The sequence below is a fragment of the Stigmatopora nigra genome, chromosome 14 (genome assembly GCF_051989575.1).
Source record: "Stigmatopora nigra isolate UIUO_SnigA chromosome 14, RoL_Snig_1.1, whole genome shotgun sequence".
Classification (NCBI taxonomy): domain Eukaryota; kingdom Metazoa; phylum Chordata; class Actinopteri; order Syngnathiformes; family Syngnathidae; genus Stigmatopora; species Stigmatopora nigra.
Window position 1 is genome coordinate 307,748 of NC_135521.1, and position 18,909 is coordinate 326,656.

The 18,909-nt window shown below is 47.3% G+C and overlaps 2 protein-coding genes across 3 annotated transcripts; one reads left to right on the forward strand and one right to left on the reverse strand.

The window, feature by feature from the left end:
* Positions 1-794: 794 nt before the first annotated feature.
* adra2db (adrenergic, alpha-2D-, receptor b) lies at positions 795-2,391 on the reverse strand. Its single transcript, XM_077732851.1, has one exon. The coding sequence runs from the start codon at positions 2,169-2,171 to the stop codon at positions 849-851; it is 1,323 nt and encodes a 440-aa protein (XP_077588977.1). The 5' UTR covers positions 2,172-2,391; the 3' UTR covers positions 795-848.
* Positions 2,392-4,820: 2,429 nt separating this feature from the next.
* Positions 4,821-14,137, forward strand: cnot6a (CCR4-NOT transcription complex, subunit 6a). 2 transcript variants are annotated; one of them, XM_077732823.1, is made up of 13 exons: positions 4,821-4,938; positions 5,029-5,183; positions 7,271-7,392; positions 7,479-7,665; positions 8,148-8,233; positions 8,334-8,438; positions 8,533-8,601; positions 8,975-9,132; positions 9,223-9,377; positions 9,575-9,729; positions 9,806-10,039; positions 10,166-10,368; positions 10,515-14,137. In XM_077732823.1, the coding sequence occupies exons 3-13, from the start codon at positions 7,281-7,283 to the stop codon at positions 10,728-10,730; spliced, it is 1,680 nt and encodes a 559-aa protein (XP_077588949.1). In that variant the 5' UTR covers positions 4,821-4,938; positions 5,029-5,183; positions 7,271-7,280; the 3' UTR covers positions 10,731-14,137. The 2 variants fall into 2 exon arrangements, with proteins under 2 accessions (XP_077588949.1, XP_077588948.1); XM_077732822.1 differs by having other exon boundaries at positions 4,822-4,938; positions 5,029-5,197.
* The last annotated feature ends 4,772 nt before the right edge of the window (positions 14,138-18,909 follow it).

An 18,909-nucleotide genomic window follows, 5' to 3' on the forward strand; every position in this document is an offset into this window, starting at 1 on the left:
GCCTGACAATGAAATCTCGGAGAGCGGCAAATTCCGCTTCTCCGGTCGCACACTGGCAAATAAAAAAAAAAGAAGATGGAAGCCCGTGCCAGCCAGCGCTGGATTTGAAAATAAATAATCCTTCATTTTCTGGACCGCCTCTCCTCAAAATGGAGTTGGACGGCAGCCAATTACGGCTGGGCAGCCGGCGGGGGACGTTCCAAATTGCTTGCCAGTCAATCCAGGGGTTGCAATGAGCTTAAAGACAATTTAGAGCGCTACATTACCCCCTGCTATGCATGTTTTTGGGAGATGTGGGAGGAAAGCGGAGGGCCCGGAGAAAAGCCAAGGAGATGGTGCTAACTCCAGATGGGAAGGTCGGAGCCTCGCGGGGATTGAACCCGCCATCTGGGAAAGCAGTAAGCACCCTCCGCGGGGCCGCTTTCAAAACAAACGTGCCTTTTGGAAATTCCCAACTGGGCCGTCTGATAAAAAAAATCAAACATTTATTGTGAGTCAGAACAACGAGTTTACAAAGACCAGGATTCACACACAGGGTTGTTTTGTAACGTGTCAAAGTCAATACGTACACTCATGCCGAGAGAGGCGTGGATGACACACAAGACTCGGACCATGCACATTCCAGATGGCTATTTGCTGTATTTTTCTACTCGCTATGTTCAAAATGGGAGGCAAGTCCACGCTTTGTATAGACAACGTTCTATGTTGGCTTTTGAGTGAAATCACCCTCATCAGCTCCAAAAGTTCACTTCTGTTTATGTGGCCGAGCCCGACCTGACAGCACACTTACGAGCCCGACCTGACAGCACACTTACGACCCCAACCTGACCCTCACCCAGACACCGCATTTACGGGCGCTTGGCGGCGGGCCAAATGATCTTCTTGAAGGCTCTCCTGAAATCCCTGTTGAAAATGGTGTAAATGAGGGGGTTGACGGAGCTGTTGCAGTAGCCGATCCAAAAGAAAAGGTCGAAGAGGGTGCCGGGGATGACGCAGCTCTCCCGGCAGATGGCGTGCAGGCTGTATGTGAAGAAGAAGGGGAACCAGCACAGCACAAACACGCCCATGACCACGGCCAGGACGAAAGTGAAGCGCTTCTCCCGCATCTGGGCCACTTTGGTCTTGTTCAGGGCGGCCCGCCGGCCAACGCCGGGCTCCGAGTAGAGGGCCGAGGCGCGGGACGAGGCCCAAGAAATGGTGGGTTGGCTGGTTGGAGCCCGCTCCGGAGCCCGCTCCGGAGCACGCGCCTTGGCCTTCCCTCGACGGGCGTCGCGCCCGTCGACCCCGGGTGGAGCGCAGCTCTCCTCCAGGTCGATGTCGTCCAGCTCGCCCCGCCCGGGCGGGACGCCACCACCGCCCCCGCCTCCCCCGCCTCCACCGCCGCCCGAACTCTGGCTGCTGGGACTCTCCGTGTCAAAGCGGTCCTCGCGGACGAAGCAGGTCTCGGACTGCGAGGGCTGGCGTTCCAGGCCGTTCTTGGCCACAAAGACGGTGGACGAGCGCTGCTTGGCCACCTTGTAGATCTTGCAGTAGACCAGGATCATGACCAGGCCCGGCGCAAAGAAGGACGCCATGCACGAGGACAGGATGTACCAGGTCTCGTCGTTGATGAGGCACTCGCGCTCGTCGTGCTTGGTCATGAGCAGGGGCGGGAAGGAGACCAGCGCCGACACGGCCCACACCAGCGCGATGGTGGACTTGATGCGCTTGGGCGTCCTCTTCAGGTTGTAGCTCACCGCCTTGGTGACCGACCAGTAGCGGTCCAGCGAGATGGCGCACAGGTGCACGATGGACGAGGTGCAGAAGAGCACGTCCAGGGCCAGGTAGAAGGCGCACCACGTGCTGCCAAAGTACCAATAGCCCATCACCTCGTTGGCCAGCGAGAAGGGGATGACCAGCGTGGCCACCAGGATGTCGGCCGACGCCAGGGACACCAGGAACAGGTTCTGCGGGGCGCGCAGGGCCCGGCTGGTCAGCACGGCCACGATCACCAGCACGTTGCCCACGATGGTGACCGAGATGACGGCGGCCACCGCCGAGACGATCAGCGCCGCCGTCGGCAGGGCGTGGGGCCAAGCCGGCAGGAGGGGGGGCAGCGGAGGGGTGCTCTGCGAGGCTCCCTCCGTGACGTTCACGTCCTGGGAGGAGGTGTTCACCTGGCCCGGATGCATCGCGGCGGCTCCGATCCGGCCATCATGCTGAGACGCGCAGCCCGAGCGTGCGTAAAGCTGGCGAGCCGAACTCGAGCCCCGGCCGCAACCACAACCGCCACCGCAGTGGCAAGCGCAATCGCTCCCGCTCGCTGGCTGCTAAAGTCCCGGCTTCTTCCGGAGGCATCGTCCCCCCTCCACGGATTCCGTGCGTAATAGTGGCTCTTGCGCTCGGGTTCCGAGCGAGCGTCTCCGACTGAGACGCACGCCCGCTTGTGGTTGGACGCTCGTGCGTGAGGGAGAGAGGGAGAGAGGGAGAGAGGGAGAGAAGGAGAGAGTTTGGTGACATCACTCCGAGCACTCCCAGCCCGTTTTCCCCCTCACTTAAAAGGAGGAAAGGGGGAGAGTCAACTCGACACAGAGTTGGCGAGCGGTTGTTTTTAGGGGGCAGTGAGTTTGCTTCTGTACAGCAAGTATTTTCTTACTGGGTGCCCTTGGTCATTCCTTGATATCAACTCCCATCGGACAAACATACCCCCCCCCCCACACACACACACATGGTGGAATTGACACTTTTCTACCGCCAAACCAGGAGGAACTTTGGTAATAAAATCACCTCCAGCAAGATGCAGGAGAACTGCCCCTCAAGAACAGGGCCGGTTTTTGCCATAAGAAATCTGGGCGCTTGCTCAAGGGGCACGCGAGCATCGCCTGCCTTCATCCAAATCTGACCGGTTTTTTTTTTTTGTTTTGTTTTGAAACTAGTTGAAAAGCGAATGATTCTTTAATCAACAACAAGAGGCAGAATTCCACGACTTGGTTCAGACCAAGTAGGTTTTGTGGCCAGAACCCCGTGTGGTTATATAATATTCCAATAATAAATGGCCTTGGGTGCCTGCTGAAGACCTCTTCAGAGGCTGCTTTGTAGAGGTCATCCTTTCTTCTGGGATTCTCGCTTGCAAACATCTTTTGATACCTCCAATCTTGGAGAGCCGCCCTTGTTTACGTGCCAGTCTCCGAGTCTGTGATACATGTTTGTAGGAGACAGCGTGGGAGAAGGTTCAGAGGGCGACTGTGTCGGCTGGCCACTCATTCCACGGAGAAACAACAAATGGAATACCTACACACACACACAAAAATATATAAATATATATATATCTGTATGTGTATATATATATATTTTTCGCTCCAGACATGTTGCCACATCTTGTCAGCTTTTCATATTGGGGATAAATACATGACTGGTGACCTTTTGCGATCCAAACAAACAAGATTTCTCCCCTGCATTTTCCCACAGTTTAGGGCAAAAGCCCAGTGGAAATTCAGCAAATGAATAAAGACTTGAAGGTCACCCTTGTCAGCTGTTTAAAAAACTAGTTGCTTTCCTAGATTATAATTGCTTTGTATACATATGGCTCGTGCATTTCTCTATTGAATGTATTTATTGTTACATGTTATGGATTTTAGTTTCCCTCTTCTGTCATGAAAGACAACCAATGATTTAGCTATGTGCAAAGCTTGGGCGCATTGGGACACAAACATGCATTCCTTGCCACTCCAAAGTCATTTGGAAGGAAAATAAACAGGCTTTGGTGGAGAAATGTCGCAATGCAGACTTCATCAACTGAGCCTAAACGGACAATGTTCATTTTCACTTGAGCTTCAATGCATTCCTGCCTCTGTTGAGCAGGTGCACATTAGTATATTCCAATATTTGACTTATATACCATAAAAAATGGAGTGAGTTAAAAAGAAAAAAAGGGGCTAAAATGGCTAGCATCACCTGAGAGATGTGGAATTCCGTTTTTCCCCCTCTGAACACAGAAATGGGCACTTTAAGAGGAAAATAGTGTGCCTTCACAAAACAGCTGTTGACATTGAGAAATCATTTTGAAAGAGCTTCTGATAAAACATTCATGATAAGTATTTCGATGTAGATTTCACAGTTAACCCCAGTACACACATTTTTTTGTTTGTTTGTCTTGGCAGAGAAGCTGTAGGGAAAGGAAGTTTATTTTTAAGCTATCCATCTGTTTCCTGTTTATTGGAAACTTGTATGTATATATATATATATATATATATATATATATATATATATATATATATATATATATATATATATATATATATATATATATATATATATATATATATATATATATATATATATATATATATATATATATATATATATATATATATATATATATATATATATATATATATATATATATATATATATATATATATATATATATATATATATATATATATATATATATATATATATATATATATATGTTTATATATATTTATTTATTTATATGACTGGTAAGTTGATGTCTTGTGATCACTTTTTAAGGTTTATGGGATACTATTTGCTTATGCCACATCAGATATGTTTGCAAAGCATAAGCGCTCTCTGGTGGTGATGATGAAACTGACCATGAGCGAAATTTTGTATGGAATATTGAATGCAATATAGCAAGCTTTTAGTTAGTGGTATGAATAAAGTGAAAGTTTTTAGAATGAAACATGTATATCTGCGACTGCCACTTACGTCCAATCTACGTTGCTTGGGAGCTTTTGGCAGGGGAAAAACAAAACGGATTGGTAACCAAACAGTTCAACGCCTGACCTCAACGGGGTCAAGAGTGTTTACTTATCATTAACCAGACACTTTGGGATTCCAAGTCCGAACCTCTGACTGTCAAAATCCACGAGTTTGGTCATCTCGCGAGCGTGTGTGTGTCTTTGCCTGTCAGAAAGCGAACAGGCACCCGAAGAGGTAAGAGGGAAAGGTTTCGAGGTATTTTAATAAGTATAATTATTATGAGGATTTTTTTCTGAGTTCACCGGTTTTATTTTGATTCAACAGCTGTTCGAGCCCCGCTAGCCGCGGACCAATAGGAGCGCTCGCCGTTATCAGCCGAAAGGAAAAAATCCCCACGGTCGCCATAATACAGCAGCAGCGGAAACGGCTGAGAAGTGGCTAGAAAACAAAAGAGAGCACGCAGTCGTCCTCGCCATTTGGTATGCTCTTGCAGGTACAAACGCCACTCTTGACATCCATCCGACCCGCTTACACTTATTTTAAACCGAGTCGGACATCGAAAACACGTCGCACATTTTTTTCCGCTCTCCGATGCGAGACTTGGGAGAATAGCAAGTCGCTCAGCTCCGAATAATTGGATCTGTTAGCTCGTAGCTAGATAGCTAGCTTGCTTGCTTGCTCGCTCGTTCGCTCGCAGGCGCTAAAGCTAACATAGCTGGAAATGATTTGTACGTTCGGTAATGGTTGTCTCTTATAATCCGGTGGGTCGGAATCAAAGAGACGTGGTCGTGGTGGCTTCCGTGATATTTGCTAGTCGCTAATAGCTAGCTGCTGCGATGATTCTTGGCCTAGTGTTATTCACTAGGCAGTGCAAGGCTGTTATGTAAACAATTGTGCTGTATCTTTTCCGAAATTACACTGCGCGTGTTTGATGAAGCCAGCGGGGCCAGGCTTACATTATATGGGCCCATTTTTTTTATAACCCACTTAGTGACTCTATTTCTTAGTCGATCTGCGAGGAAATGTGTCCGTGTTAACGCTAGCAGTGTGGCGTGTGTGTTATGTATAGTTTGGTGGCCAACAAGCCTATTTAGGTTAAGCTTGGCTAATCAGCTATCGTCAATGAGGAAGAGGAAGAAAAAAAAAAGATCAACTCATCACTAGCCTGTTTCTGTCACTGTTGCCAATATTTACAACTTGTCGTTGGGACTTGCTGTCATCTTCCTTTATTGTAATATAGTTTGTCAGCTGACATGGGACATTTTCATTACTCTATTTAATAAAGGCACACATCGTCAAATACCTAAAAATGCAAAATCTTTCTGTGGGCTTTTAGGTTGTACTGCTTACCACTCACTCGGGTTTATGTATAATTATGTTGGAATTAGTATTTAGTATGATAAAGGAGCTATCTCTGCATGTCATTTTAGTATCGGTATCTTGAAGGCTGTACTTGTTGAGAGTACTGTATACAGTTTGATAAAAGCTAAACAATTCCCCAAATAAGTGACAAAACATGATTGCTTTGTCTCTGTTCAGTGAAAACAAAACCAACCATCTTTATGCACTCTTTTGTGTATTAAACAAGGATAGTTATCACAGCAGCTGCAACATTTTATTTTGTTAAATAGTTGAACTGCTTTGTCAATCTTTTTCCAAAGGCAACTTATAGGCCAGAAACCTAGATATTAATGAACCGTGATCCATTCTAATAACACTAGTAGGAACTCTGGTCAAAATAGAAAAAAAAAGTATTCTTCTCTTGAAAACTTGCAAAAACTACAGATACATGTCCCACCTTTCATCTTAAAAGAAAAGGTTTTGTGTCCGTTCTTTCTTCAGTTATGAGCCGTTGAACATCATAAACAACATTCTTGATACATAACACGAGTGTTCCAAGAAGAAAAAACAACATGGGGGGGGAATCATTAGTTTGGTGGTCAATGAGTTAAAATTCTTAGAGGCTCTTCCAATAAATAGACTGGAGGGCTTTACGAAATGGCAACAAAAGAACCTTTTTTTTTTAAGATTATCCTCATGAAAATCACTAAATTTTGTGTGAATAACTCGACACTATACCATAACATTTAGCATCTGTGGAAAACTGACGTATTGCATTTAGCATCTGATAATGATTAAACCCAGTGATTCAAAATTGGCAACATACAATTCTAGATCTTCTCTTTATGCTTACGATGGGTCAAAAGAACATTCAGAAAGTTTTAAGAAGCCAAACACCAAGGGAAAGTTTCCCAGGTGAGGGTTTATTCACAAATAAAAAAATCTTAAGAAGCCTGCTAGTATTGAAGAGGGATAGATAAATCATTCACAAGATTCAACTTTGCTAGTGCAATGAGTTCTTTCAAATTATTTATAAAAGTGTCAATAGACTAAACACAAGAACTAGCTTGGCTTATTTTGGATTGGAAAAAGTCTCTGGGTCAATGAGTTTCTCAATCACCAGGCGCGCGCACAGCTATTTCTTTTTTATGATGGAGTTTTCCGCTCAATGACAGAATTTGCCGACTCTTTCCAGCCGCCCCCAACACCATTGATCTGTCTCTAGTGTTACAGGAATGCCCAAGGAAAAATATGACCCGCCAGATCCCCGGCGGATGTACACAATAATGTCCAGCGAGGAGGCAGCCAATGGGAAGAAGTCGTACTGGGCTGAGCTGGAAATTAGTGGTACGTATAATTTCAGCTCTCTTGGATGCAATTTATATTTCTATATATATTTTCTTTTCTAACGTCAAGGCCCTCTTGATTTTCAGGTCGGGTACGGAGTCTGAGCACGGCCCTCTGGTCACTCACCCACCTCACTGCCCTGCACCTCAGCGACAATTCGTTGTCTCGCATCCCGCCGGACATTGCCAAACTTCATAATTTGGTCTACCTGGATCTCTCGTCCAACAAGATCAGGAGCCTGCCGGCAGAGCTCGGCAACATGGTGTCTCTCAGGTGGGCCGGCGCCGATCATTTGGGCTCTTCCACATTCACTGACTGTATTTTCAGGACTATAAGTCGCACCCCTTTTCAGAGTTTGGCTGGACCTGCAACTAATACTCGTGTAGCTCATGTTTCATTTTCTCTCAGAGCTTGTCATGTTGTTTCTTAGGCTGTATTTCTTCTGAAAAAGGGTAATGTGAACCGATGCCTATTGACCCCCCCTGTAGTCCATTTTACTATTGTTGGGTTTGTTTTCAAAAATGGCCCTCCCTGTAATGTCACATTCTACTTTCCGTTACGTATTTCTTTGGCCGGTGCGACTTGTAGTCCGAAAACCTTTTTTTGCAGGCCACCTAAATGTACTTGCAGTTAAGTAGCTTTTTATCTGAACAGTCTTTTTTTTTTTTTAATTCCCCCCATGTTGAATAATACATGCAATACTTGAAAGCGAATATTCCTCCATGTTGATGAAATCTCCCTTTTTTTCTTCACAGGGAACTGCTTTTAAATAACAACCAGTTGCGGGTTCTGCCCTTTGAATTGGGAAAACTGTTTCAGTTACAAACACTGGGGTTAAAAGGTGAGTCCTCACTCATAAATCATTCACTTTCATTTAAATTTCATTGTAGTACTTGTCAATCAAGGCACTCCATTGAATTGAATTGTTTAACCGTCTTCAGGAAACCCACTTGCACAAGAGATCATGAGCCTCTACCAGGAACCCGATGGTACACGAAGACTGCTCAACTACTTGTTAGACAATCTGGCGGGGGCCATCAAGCGCTGTGAGTGGCCTCGGCGCGTGCAAACTGCAATCGTGACAAAGGAATTGCACCCAAATCCCAAAGCTAATAGCATTTTGCTCTGCCCTCCGAGCAGTACCAGCAGAGCAGCCCCCAGCCCGCTCGTGGATCTCCCTCCAAGAACCGGACCGAGCCCGGCCATCAGGTATTTCCACTGTAGTCATACAGCATATACGGCCTGTCAATCTGCTCCCTCTTTATAGTTGATTGCAATTCCCCTTATGATGCCATAATAAACCTTACAGATGCATGTATTTACTCACACGGTCTTAAATGTCTAGGAAATTTCCCCATAAGGGGGGACGGGGTGCCCAATCAGTAAAAAAAAAAAAAAACGATTCTAAACCAGAAATAAATTCCCGTCCAAAAGTTGTACACAATTTGAAATCATCAAAAACGTATCAAATATGGGGAAAAGTTGACAGGTATGCAGTAGGTTAAGTCCCAATTGAGCATTGGTTTTAACCAAAGTAATCTGAGTGTAACTAAGCTGTTTTGTGTGTTTCCCCCTCACGCAGCACTCTTCTCTGTCATGTGCTACAACGTGTTGTGCGATAAGTACGCCACGAGGCAGCTCTATGGCTACTGCCCGTCTTGGGCGCTGAACTGGGAGTACAGGAAGAAGTCCATCATGCAAGAGATTATGGGTTGCAACGCCGACATCATCAGTTTGCAGGTGAGACTCGTTGCCGTCACCTTTTTGCCTTTTGTTGTTAAAAGCGTCTGGCAACGTACCCGCGCTCAACTTTGCTTCGCGGCAAAACAGGAAGTGGAGACGGAGCAGTACTACAATTTTTTCCTGCCCGAGCTGAAAGAGCAAGGCTACGACGGCTTCTTCAGTCCAAAGTCGCGAGCCAGGACCATGTCGGAGTCGGACCGTAAACACGTGGATGGATGTGCCATTTTCTACAAGACGGAAAAGTATGTTTTCGAAACGCCACCGTGATTGGAAGGAGGCCAGCTAGCCTAGTTAGCCTAGTTAGAAATGTCCAATATCAGTATGTCTGAATGGGTGGGTTTCTAAAAGTTTTCACCTTCATTGGTTGTTTACTACTTAACTTGTAACTCGAGGGACGAGCGTGGCGCACATTTTGATTTCTCCTGGCCCCTTTCCTCAGGTTCAGTGCTGTGCAGAAGCACACCGTGGAGTTCAACCAACTGGCAATGGCTAACTCGGAGGGTTCGGAGGCCATGTTGAATCGCGTCATGACCAAGGACAACATCGGCGTGGCCGTACTGCTGGAAGTCCGCAAAGAGATGATGGAGGTCTCCTGTGAGTCGTCTTGGCCTGGACCGTCTTCCTTTAGCCGCTCTGCCACCGTCTGACTTTGTGCTGGCTAACCTTTCAGCCGGGAAGTCGCTGCACGGCATGGAGAAGCAGCTGCTGCTGGTGGCCAACGCCCACATGCACTGGGACCCGGAGTATTCCGACGTGAAGCTGGTCCAGACCATGATGTTCCTGTCGGAAGTCAAGAGCATCGTGGACAAGGCCACGCGCAGCCTCAAGTTGTCCTCTGTCTCCGGTGAAACCAACGGCATTCCGCTGGTGCTCTGCGCTGACCTCAACTCCTTGCCCGATTCCGGTAGGTCAGGTGGACGGTGCTCACGTCCGCTCGCTACGTCAATTCAATCCGGAATCCCTACAAAAAAAAACTGTTTTTTAATTTTTTTTTTTAAAATTTTTTTTTATTGTCCTATTGTCAATTCAGGCGTGGTAGAGTACCTCAGTACAGGCGGCGTGGACTGCACCCACAAGGACTTCAAGGAGCTTCGCTACAGCGACAGCCTAACCAAATTCAACTGCAACGGCAAGAGCAGCACGTCCAACGGCAGGATCACCCACGGCTTCAAACTGAAGAGTGCTTACGAGAACGGCCTGATGCCTTACACCAACTACACGTTTGACTTCAAGGTAAGCGCATTGGCTGGATGGAGACTCGAGCGTTGATCGATTTCCCGTCAAAGTCGCACCGGGAACCAATTCAAATGACTCGCTCATTTTGGAGTGGCAAAATGGGTCCTGATTTCTGACGCTCTTTTGTTTTTTTTTCCCCCCAGGGAGTGATCGACTACATTTTCTACTCCAAGCCTCACCTGAACGTCCTGGGCATCCTGGGCCCCCTGGACTCTCATTGGCTGGTCGAGAACAATGTCAGCGGTTGCCCGCACCCTCACATCCCCTCTGACCACTTCAGTCTCTTCTCCCAGTTGGAGCTGCTCCTGCCCAATGCGCCCCCCCAGGTCAACGGTCTCCATCTGCCCGCACGCAGGTAGTGAGTCCTTGCCACTCCGCCGGGGGGGGAGGTTTGAGGTGGGGGCGGGGCCCGTGCTTTTCCTCCCTCTCGACCGAGCGTCGCCCCCCGGAGGAGGAAGGCAACAAAAAAAAAAAACCCGAAAAGGAGAAAAATAAGAAACACAACCTGTAAAATATTCGTACAGTGAGATCTGGCCAACAGGGATTTCGTATGATGTTATAGATATTCTATATATATTTTTTCCTTCCTTCTTTTCTCTTTAGTTTTTTTAACTGCTCAATTCAGTCCAATTTTCGTATCACCTTCTGTCTTTGGGTTCCTCTTTGATATATTCGCATCTGCCACACGGGGCACTAGTTGATCCCCGCGTTTTTCGACGCGGGGGGGGGGGGGGGGTGGGGTCGTTTGGCTCGCCGGCGGCTGGCGCGTGTCGCGGGCCTGCCCGTCTGTCCTGTATAAATCTGAAAAACCAGCAAAGACGACGGACACGTCACTCGAAACGCTGCCGCCACGGTGGGGTGGGGTGGGGTGGGGGTGGCTTGCGAGGCTCGCGAGGCTCGGGGTCGACAAGTAAGCGTTTTCCAGCGGTCACTTTTGGCCACCTCCTGTGGTGCTACGCCTATGACCAGGGGCCAAAATCCCGACTGTTTTGGGGGTTCAGTCGATGCCGTCTCTCTCTCGCTCGCGCCACATGCCGCTCTCACCCAGCATTGGGTTTTGGGGAAGGGACTCCATTAGCTTTTAGTGGTGGTGGCGATGGTGTTGCTAGCATTCCTCTCACTGTCCAACTCTACACACACAAACACACCCTTTGGATCCGTAGCACCGTCTCCATGGCCAGTAGTGATGTCCCCATGTCCGTCGGTCCGACACCCCCGTGCAAAAATGGTCTTTTCATATTTTCTTTCCTCTTTCCCCCCCTCCTCCGCCAGTGTTTGTACAGAATCCAAAAAAATGTAGTCATTCTTGACATGATTGTATATGAACCACAGAAGACTCTGGCATTTTTTTTGTACCGAGCGTAAATTCTGATCCCATTTGAGACGATTGTATGTCAACTTTAGGCAAAATTTTAATCCCGTCGGCGTCGCCAGGAAATTGACGAGCAGCTGGTACAAACGACGCGAGGAGAACAATCTTGTTTGCGGTGTTTTTGTCCCCACTCGTCCATCGGAAAGCCCCCCCGTCGTTTTTGTCATCCGCGCCGACTCCCCGTTTTGTCCGTCGACGGCACGTAGGGCGCAGGCGGTCAGAAACGACCATAGCCCCAAACCGGCGGCCCCCCCCCCCCCCCACGCACCGGAGCAAACATCGTGCCTCATCGTAGCAGTCGTTGTCTTTGCACTAAACATTTCGACCGACGCCTGAACAACCTTTTCTGCTTTTATTTTTAAGTACACCTTTTGTGAAGATTTTATGTCCTTTTTTGTTAACATTCTGGATCCCCAAACTTTTTTTTTATACAATCTGTGTCAATGATCTTGTGTATACTGGTTTTCTTTGAGCCCCTTTAGTAATCAGGTGTGTGTGATGCAGCCCTGCTCACTTGTCTTTTATGCAGTCATTCTTGTACATAAGCACAGTTCCGCTATTCTGCTTTCACAACCAGATCATCTCAGCGTTTTTAGTCCCAGCGCCCCATCCCACCCCAGCATGCTAGAACCCCCCCCCCCCCAGCTTTAACTTGATTTTGTCGAGCTGTGTCTTTTTAAACGCCCTTTTGAGCATCCACCACTTTGTATTATCATGGTTTGAGCGGCACGGCGGCAGCTAGCGTGCCATCCGTGGACCCCCAAATGGCCATTTGCCCCGGTATCCCCACCCACCCAGAAAGGTTCGATGAGCACTTAGCGCCCGCCCGACCGCCCGCCCACATGCGTCACAGCCGCCGTCGTTTTTAATCCGGGCAGGGGCGTAATGAAACGGGAAGGATCAACGCCCGGGTCGTCCCGGCCGGCCGGGCCTTTGTTTTTAACTTCAAAATGAACAGTGTCCACTCCCCCCCCCCGCCCCAATGGCATTAGTATTGCAGTAGATTCCAAGTCTAGCTTTTTTTGTAAAGTGTGAATAAAAGATGTATCTCATGGTTCCTTTCTAAAACGATGTTGAATAGTGTTGGTGTATAAAAAAAACAAACGACTTGTACGATGGTATCCTTTGCTACTTTTTCATACTTTGCCATCGACGCACGCGCTTTCCAAATGAAATCCTTGTGGGGGAGTCCAAGGTTGTTTGTTTGGATAGGTGGCGTCTGTTGCTGTTTAGAGGAAAATCTGCCCCGCACCCGCCGTCTTTTTTGGTTTTTGTTTAAATTTGTGCTTTTGTTACCTTTTTTGAGCTTTATTGAAGAACTATTTTGTTTTTGCCTGGCACTAGCTGGACAGTTCTAGTGCCTGAAGGGGAGGGAGGGAGGGATTGGAGGTAGGGCAGCAGAGTTGACCTCGTGGCTGCCAACGGTGGCCCGAGTGCTCCCGCCATCGTATTTGTTGCTTTTATTTTTGATATGCGACGCGCTCGCCCACCGAAGGTAGACCGTCACCTTGCGGGGCCAAACCGCTGCGATCATGTTGTGCTTTGTGCTTCTGTGTGTTGTGTGCTCCTTTTTTAGAAGTTGTCGGCTTTTTTTTTTCTTCCTCTTCTTTTGTTGTTACCGTGCACCAAAGCTGCTTGTAGTTGCCTATTAATAATGGACACCCCCCTCTCTCTCGGCACCCCCTTCCCAAAAGCTCGAAAGTCGGGTTGACATCATCAAACTTTGGCATTAGCGATTGCATCCCTTTTTGGCAAAAATGGCAATAATAATCTTAACGTTCACTGTTTTTTTTTTTTTTTTTTTTTAGGCATTTTACGTGTACACTAATGTAGCTTGTTTTGATTAACGGCGCACTGGCTACTTTTTTTTTGTTGAGTTTTTTTTAAAGCTTCCTTCCTTCCTTGCTATCACCTGTATATTTGCCCATTTTCTTGCCTCGCTGACCTCGTGCTAGTTGTTCAATGATCAGGATTGTCTATCTGTAGTCAGCCGAGTACATTTTATTGATCTGTCACTGTGTTTATGCACTGGACCAACTATTGTTTACCATTCATAAATACCAGCAACAAAAAAAAGAAGAAAGAATAAATTAATAACTGATGACAAAATACTTGCACAATGTTATAGAATGTTCATTAACCAAGACTAGAAATCAAGGCAGCTCTTTTCAAATCAACACTTATTGTTTGAAAACTGAACTGAATGGTAAACAATGTTTTCTGTTGTACACTTAGCCGTCCTCTCAATTCTCTTTGGACTAGTTTTGTACCTTTTTTGTTGTTGTTTTTGTTTGTTTGTTTTGTTTCATTGACTACAGGTTCTGCTTGTTTCCTTTTCACCTACCTATGTATTTTCCTACTTGTTCAGAATAAATTCTATATTATCTGTTTGAACACGCGTGTATGTTCCTTTTAATGAGGAGGCTGCCATTGGCACAAATTGGAAATGATTAGCAGAACATCAGGTAGATAGTCTCTGTCATTTTTGGTTATATTTTGGTGCCCAAAACTTACAAAAATACAAGTACAGCATAAAATATTGTTATATTATGATTGGAATTTTCCAGAACACTTTGCATGTGCATAAAACAACATTTAGCTTGAAGAATTTAACAAGAATCAAAATAATGAACCCTGTTGTGAGTAATTGAAGTTTACGTATCGGTCTGTCTGTCTCCCTGTCCCATTTGACATATGATCACGTCAAGTGGGATTCTTTTTAACCACTAGATAGCAGTATAGATTCGCATGTTTGTGTGAGAATAAACTGGAGTAAAACATCAGTGGTTGCAAAAGCAGTGAATTCAATTCCATTCCAAAGTACTCCATTAACTGCTTGACATCAGGAAAAAAAATGAACGGTCAATAATTTATCTTGCTATGAAATGGGTTTTTAACGAAAAGTGAATTAACACTGATACATCTTTCAGAGACAAAGAAGCAACCAATCCAAATGACTGGGATTAAAGGTTTGAGCTGCCCTGGTATTTGCCTGTTGAGTCCACCTGTCGTCCTGCTCCTCCTGTGTCGGCCAATCAAGTCACCCCACCTGTCCTCTTCCTCATTGCGTCGTGAGCAGACAAAGCCTCCATTTTTGTTTGGTTTCCTGTCCCATCGCCCATCATCTGGATGCGTCACCTTTCCCCACCTGAGTGAGTTTCTTTGGATTTTTCTAACTTTGTCGTTTTTGTGAGATGAATGCTTTGTGCCTTTTTTAAATGTTCAGCTGATTCTGCTTGGTCAAACTGGCTGGCTGAGCTGCTGTTTTTCATGTGTGATTTGTGTGATCATGTCCCCGTTTGCGAGTAAGTACGTAGTGAGTGACCCCGAGAGAGACCCACGCATTCTTGCCGAGACTATTCCTCAACGTGTCTGTTGTGTAGACGTGGCAGCATCTTTGGAAAAAGCCTGCCAAATCTTCTCTTCCAATTTTGCCTCTCTTGTTTTCACCCAAATTGAACTAAAATATGGACGTGTTGGTCGTTTGGAGGTAAGTAACGTGGGCTGCACTCTAATTCAAGTGGGGCGCATGCGGGGGGATCGTGTTGAAGGCGATGATCGATGGAGCCAGTCCAAAATAGAGATTGACTCTAGTGGGAGCTACGTTTCTCTCTGGTGGCCGGTAAAATACTCTCCAAATGTGACTTGCCCCCTATTTGGCCTTTGTATTCTTGTTCCTACTCTAGTATAAACTTTTCATTTCCTGCCGCCTTGTGGTCACTCCGCCACGGTCGCTTGTCATAGCTATATTTGGAGAGTCTTGCTGATGATGGTGGAGATAAAAGGCAGGGAGCAAAAACAAACGGCCCAAAATGACAGGTTGGTCAAAGCGGCAGGAACATTGCAGGTGCAAAATCTCTGGGTGGAGGCGTGGATGGCCACGGGGCGCCGTAGGGTCACCACATGTCACGCCGTAGGGTCACCACATGTCACGCCGTAGGGTCAGCAGATGTCACGGGCTACCGCGAGCGCCCGTCCCCGCCGGCTTCCTCGCTCTAATTGTTCTGGGAGCAGAAAAGCCTTTGGCCCTTTGTATCGGGCGTGTCTTCAAACGGCGCCACCTGCAGCCCAGCGCATTTTCCGCTCATCATTAGATTTGCTTTTTGTATTTCCAAAAATGGCCTGTAAATGGACCAAAGTAGACTATATTTGGTCAACGTCTCCCATGGGACCTTGCAGTTGTGTGTGTGTGTGTGTGTGTGTGTGTGTTTGCAAAGAGGAAAGTGAAATGATGACAAAAGAAGGGAAGAGCAGCATTTCTAGCAAGCCTTTTTACTGGACTGTAGTCCCTAGCAGCATTGCATTTATTTTCCATTCTTGCCCAAAAAAAGCCGCCACTTTTCTGATTTGACGGAGACGGTAAGCGCCGCCGCCAAAAGCCCTTGGGTGGGTGCTTTTGAGGACAAGGCGCGCCAGTCTGAGATGGACTTTCCCAAACTGGGGAAAGCTTCTGAAAGCTCCTTCCATGTCCACAATGAGGCTTTGGCTTGTTTGAAAAGGCTTTTGTGCTGGAGCCAATGCCAATACGCTACTGCTGATTGCCATCTTCATCACACCCCTGGAGGGAAATAGCATTTTTGCGAGCGTGCTTGTCAATAGTCACGCGTGGACACGTCTGCTTTTATGGCTTCGGCACGTCATTTCATAAATCCGTCTCGGCACGGGATAACATAGTTTAGCGTAGCAGTGAGCTGAGCTACCGTGACTTTGTTACCGACTGTGGGCTCAGTTCGCACCCATTTTTTTATTTTTAACCCGCTAGCAATATAGCAGCGTTGCGAGTATTAAGTGCAGTGAGCGATTGCAGTTAGCGGGCTGGCAAACCAATGAGTTTGACTTTGATTTATTGGAGTCATCCAAAGCGTGATGGCAGACTTGTCACACTTTTACTGGGTGTCTGTGGTCTGCTCTTGACCAGCCAATAGTTTCCGCTTGGCGACAGACAGCCAGCCGGCTGACTAAACGACTAACACGCCGGCCGACTGACTGCGGTTTGCTTCTTTTCAAGTCCCGTCTAGAGCGTGGTGTTCCGAGTGCCGCCCGGCCCAGTTGGGCGGCCACGACGGATGCAATCCGTGGTCGCTGTTCCAAACAACTTTGTTTTGTCTCCTCCCCCGGGCCGTCGCACTGACACGGGCGCTCCATGGCATCCCCAGCCATCCCATGGGCCGCATTTAAAAAAAAAAAAAAATCCTTTTCATTCCCCGGCGTCGGAGAGACCTGGGCCCAGGTCTCCTATTTAACATGCGGAGACGGAGCCCGGGAATGTTCTTTCATCAAACTTAATTATACGCACGTCGTTTCCCCGACTGGGCCCCTCGCAGGTCCTTGTTAATCCCGGCTTTCGGTTCAAAAGTTCACCGAGGTTTGTTGGGCCGGCGAGGAGGAGGAGGAAGAGGAGGCGTCTTTGTGTGTGTGTGTGTGTGTGTGTGTGTGTGTAAGGGCGGAGGTGGGGGGTTTGCTGGACGCTGCTCCCTTGACGTGGAGCTTCGCGTCAAAATAATGACACGAAAATAGCAACCCCACATTTGGCTACATTCTAAACCTTGCGTGGCGCGGCTAATGAGTGCTTAGTGCGGCGGCCCCATAGTTCCCGGGTCTTGGGTTCGATCCCAGGTTGATCCTTTTAGTCATTGGCTAGGGTGTCTCCTACCCGGTGGCCAAACTCGGGTAGGTAGGGCTCCAGTCACCCTTGTGAGGATAAGTGGTTCAGAAAATGAATGAATGTATCAAAGTTTCAGAGATGCTTGTATTGATTTTTTGGGTATCTTGAAACAAAGGTTTTCTCACGCTAGCGTTTTGTAAGTGGATTCTCTGGTAATTGGAGGTGGTGCCGTATCGGAAGTGCGAAAGTAGTAATGGTGTGGAAAAAATGAGGCCAATGAGTGTGCAAGACTGTCCCGCGCCGTTACGAGCGTCTATTTTGTTTGTTTGCATAGAGCGCCAGCTAATGAGGGCCCATCGGCGGTCGGAGGGCGCGCACGTCCCTTCATTCTCATTCCAGGTGCGGAGCCCCCGTCGCTCCGTCCGAATGCGTGCCCTCGGAACGCCCGGGAAGAATTTTAATCCGGGGTCCGAAAAGGCCCGCCGAGACGGAGGGATTCTTTCTGAATATGGATGGGCGTGGAGCGCGGCCGTCTCGGGGCGCGCTAATGATAGCCGCTGCTTCTGGCCGGCTTGCATTTCATTATGCGCTCTGCACTGGCGCTTTCTTTCCACCCCACATGGCCGACTCACCTTTGCGCCCTAGACTTTGCCATCGGGGAACAGCCCGATCCGGCAGATGGCGCTCTCGGGTGAATCTATGATCGTTTTTGGGGGGGGAGCGATAAATACGGCGTCAGTACGCTACATGGCCTCTCCTCCTTCGAATTTTCCAAGATGAGCCATTGAACTGAACTTGCCGTTGCAGAGCTTTAAAAAAGAATCTAAACGAAATGACATTATTTTTCAGTTTTGCTTCCCATTTGTAACATCTGCTCATCTTGCAACCATGACTCATTTCCTCCATCAGCCTCATTCTTAAAACAAGCTGAAAAGGAGGAATGTGATATGGTTGTGGTTGTTTGAAGTTAGCTTAGGCAATTTGCACCATTTTTACCACAAAAGGATGACGTGGCAAGCCAGCGCGCGTCCTGGACAATCAAACCAAATCAAGCCGAATTCAGGAAATCTGGAAGCGTCAGCTTGGACCATTAAAAAAAAAAGTCTTAAATGGATTCGGGCCACCGCTTGGAATTTTTCAACAGAGATTCCATGAAACATTGACAGTAAGCCCACTTCTGTCGCATGTAAATGCGTCATTAGGATGGCAGAAGCCAATGAAGGCTACTTATGCGTTGGATCTTTGACATTGCCCTTAAATACTTGCTAAAGTTCTCCTCCGAGAAGCTGACCACCGAGTACCGTTAACCATGTTTGCCTTTTTCTAAACCAGGGCAGGAAAAAAAAAAAGAAAAGTCTATTAGGGAGAAGCACCCTTTTTAAACGAATGTAACACATGGTGCAGGCAAACACTTGCTAAACCACCCTGGTTTCCATGGATACCGGCGCCGAAGTAACAGATCTCAAGGACAGGTATGTTTGCAAAAGGAAAATCTTTACCCAACGTTAGGATGAGTCGTGTCATCTGATTGGAAATATTTCAAGATGTCCCCCCCAAAAAT

Bases quoted from the DNA above. Each gene is read 5' to 3' on its own strand.
- adra2db (XM_077732851.1), bottom strand. From the start codon at position 2,171: ATGCATCCGGGCCAGGTGAACACCTCCTCCCAGGACGTGAACGTCACG.
- cnot6a (XM_077732823.1), top strand. From the start codon at position 7,281: ATGCCCAAGGAAAAATATGACCCGCCAGATCCCCGGCGGATGTACACA. The intron at 8,234-8,333 runs GTGAGTCCTCAC...AACCGTCTTCAG, and splicing joins ACAAACACTGGGGTTAAAAG to GAAACCCACTTGCACAAGAG. The intron at 10,040-10,165 runs GTAGGTCAGGTG...TTGTCAATTCAG, and splicing joins CAACTCCTTGCCCGATTCCG to GCGTGGTAGAGTACCTCAGT.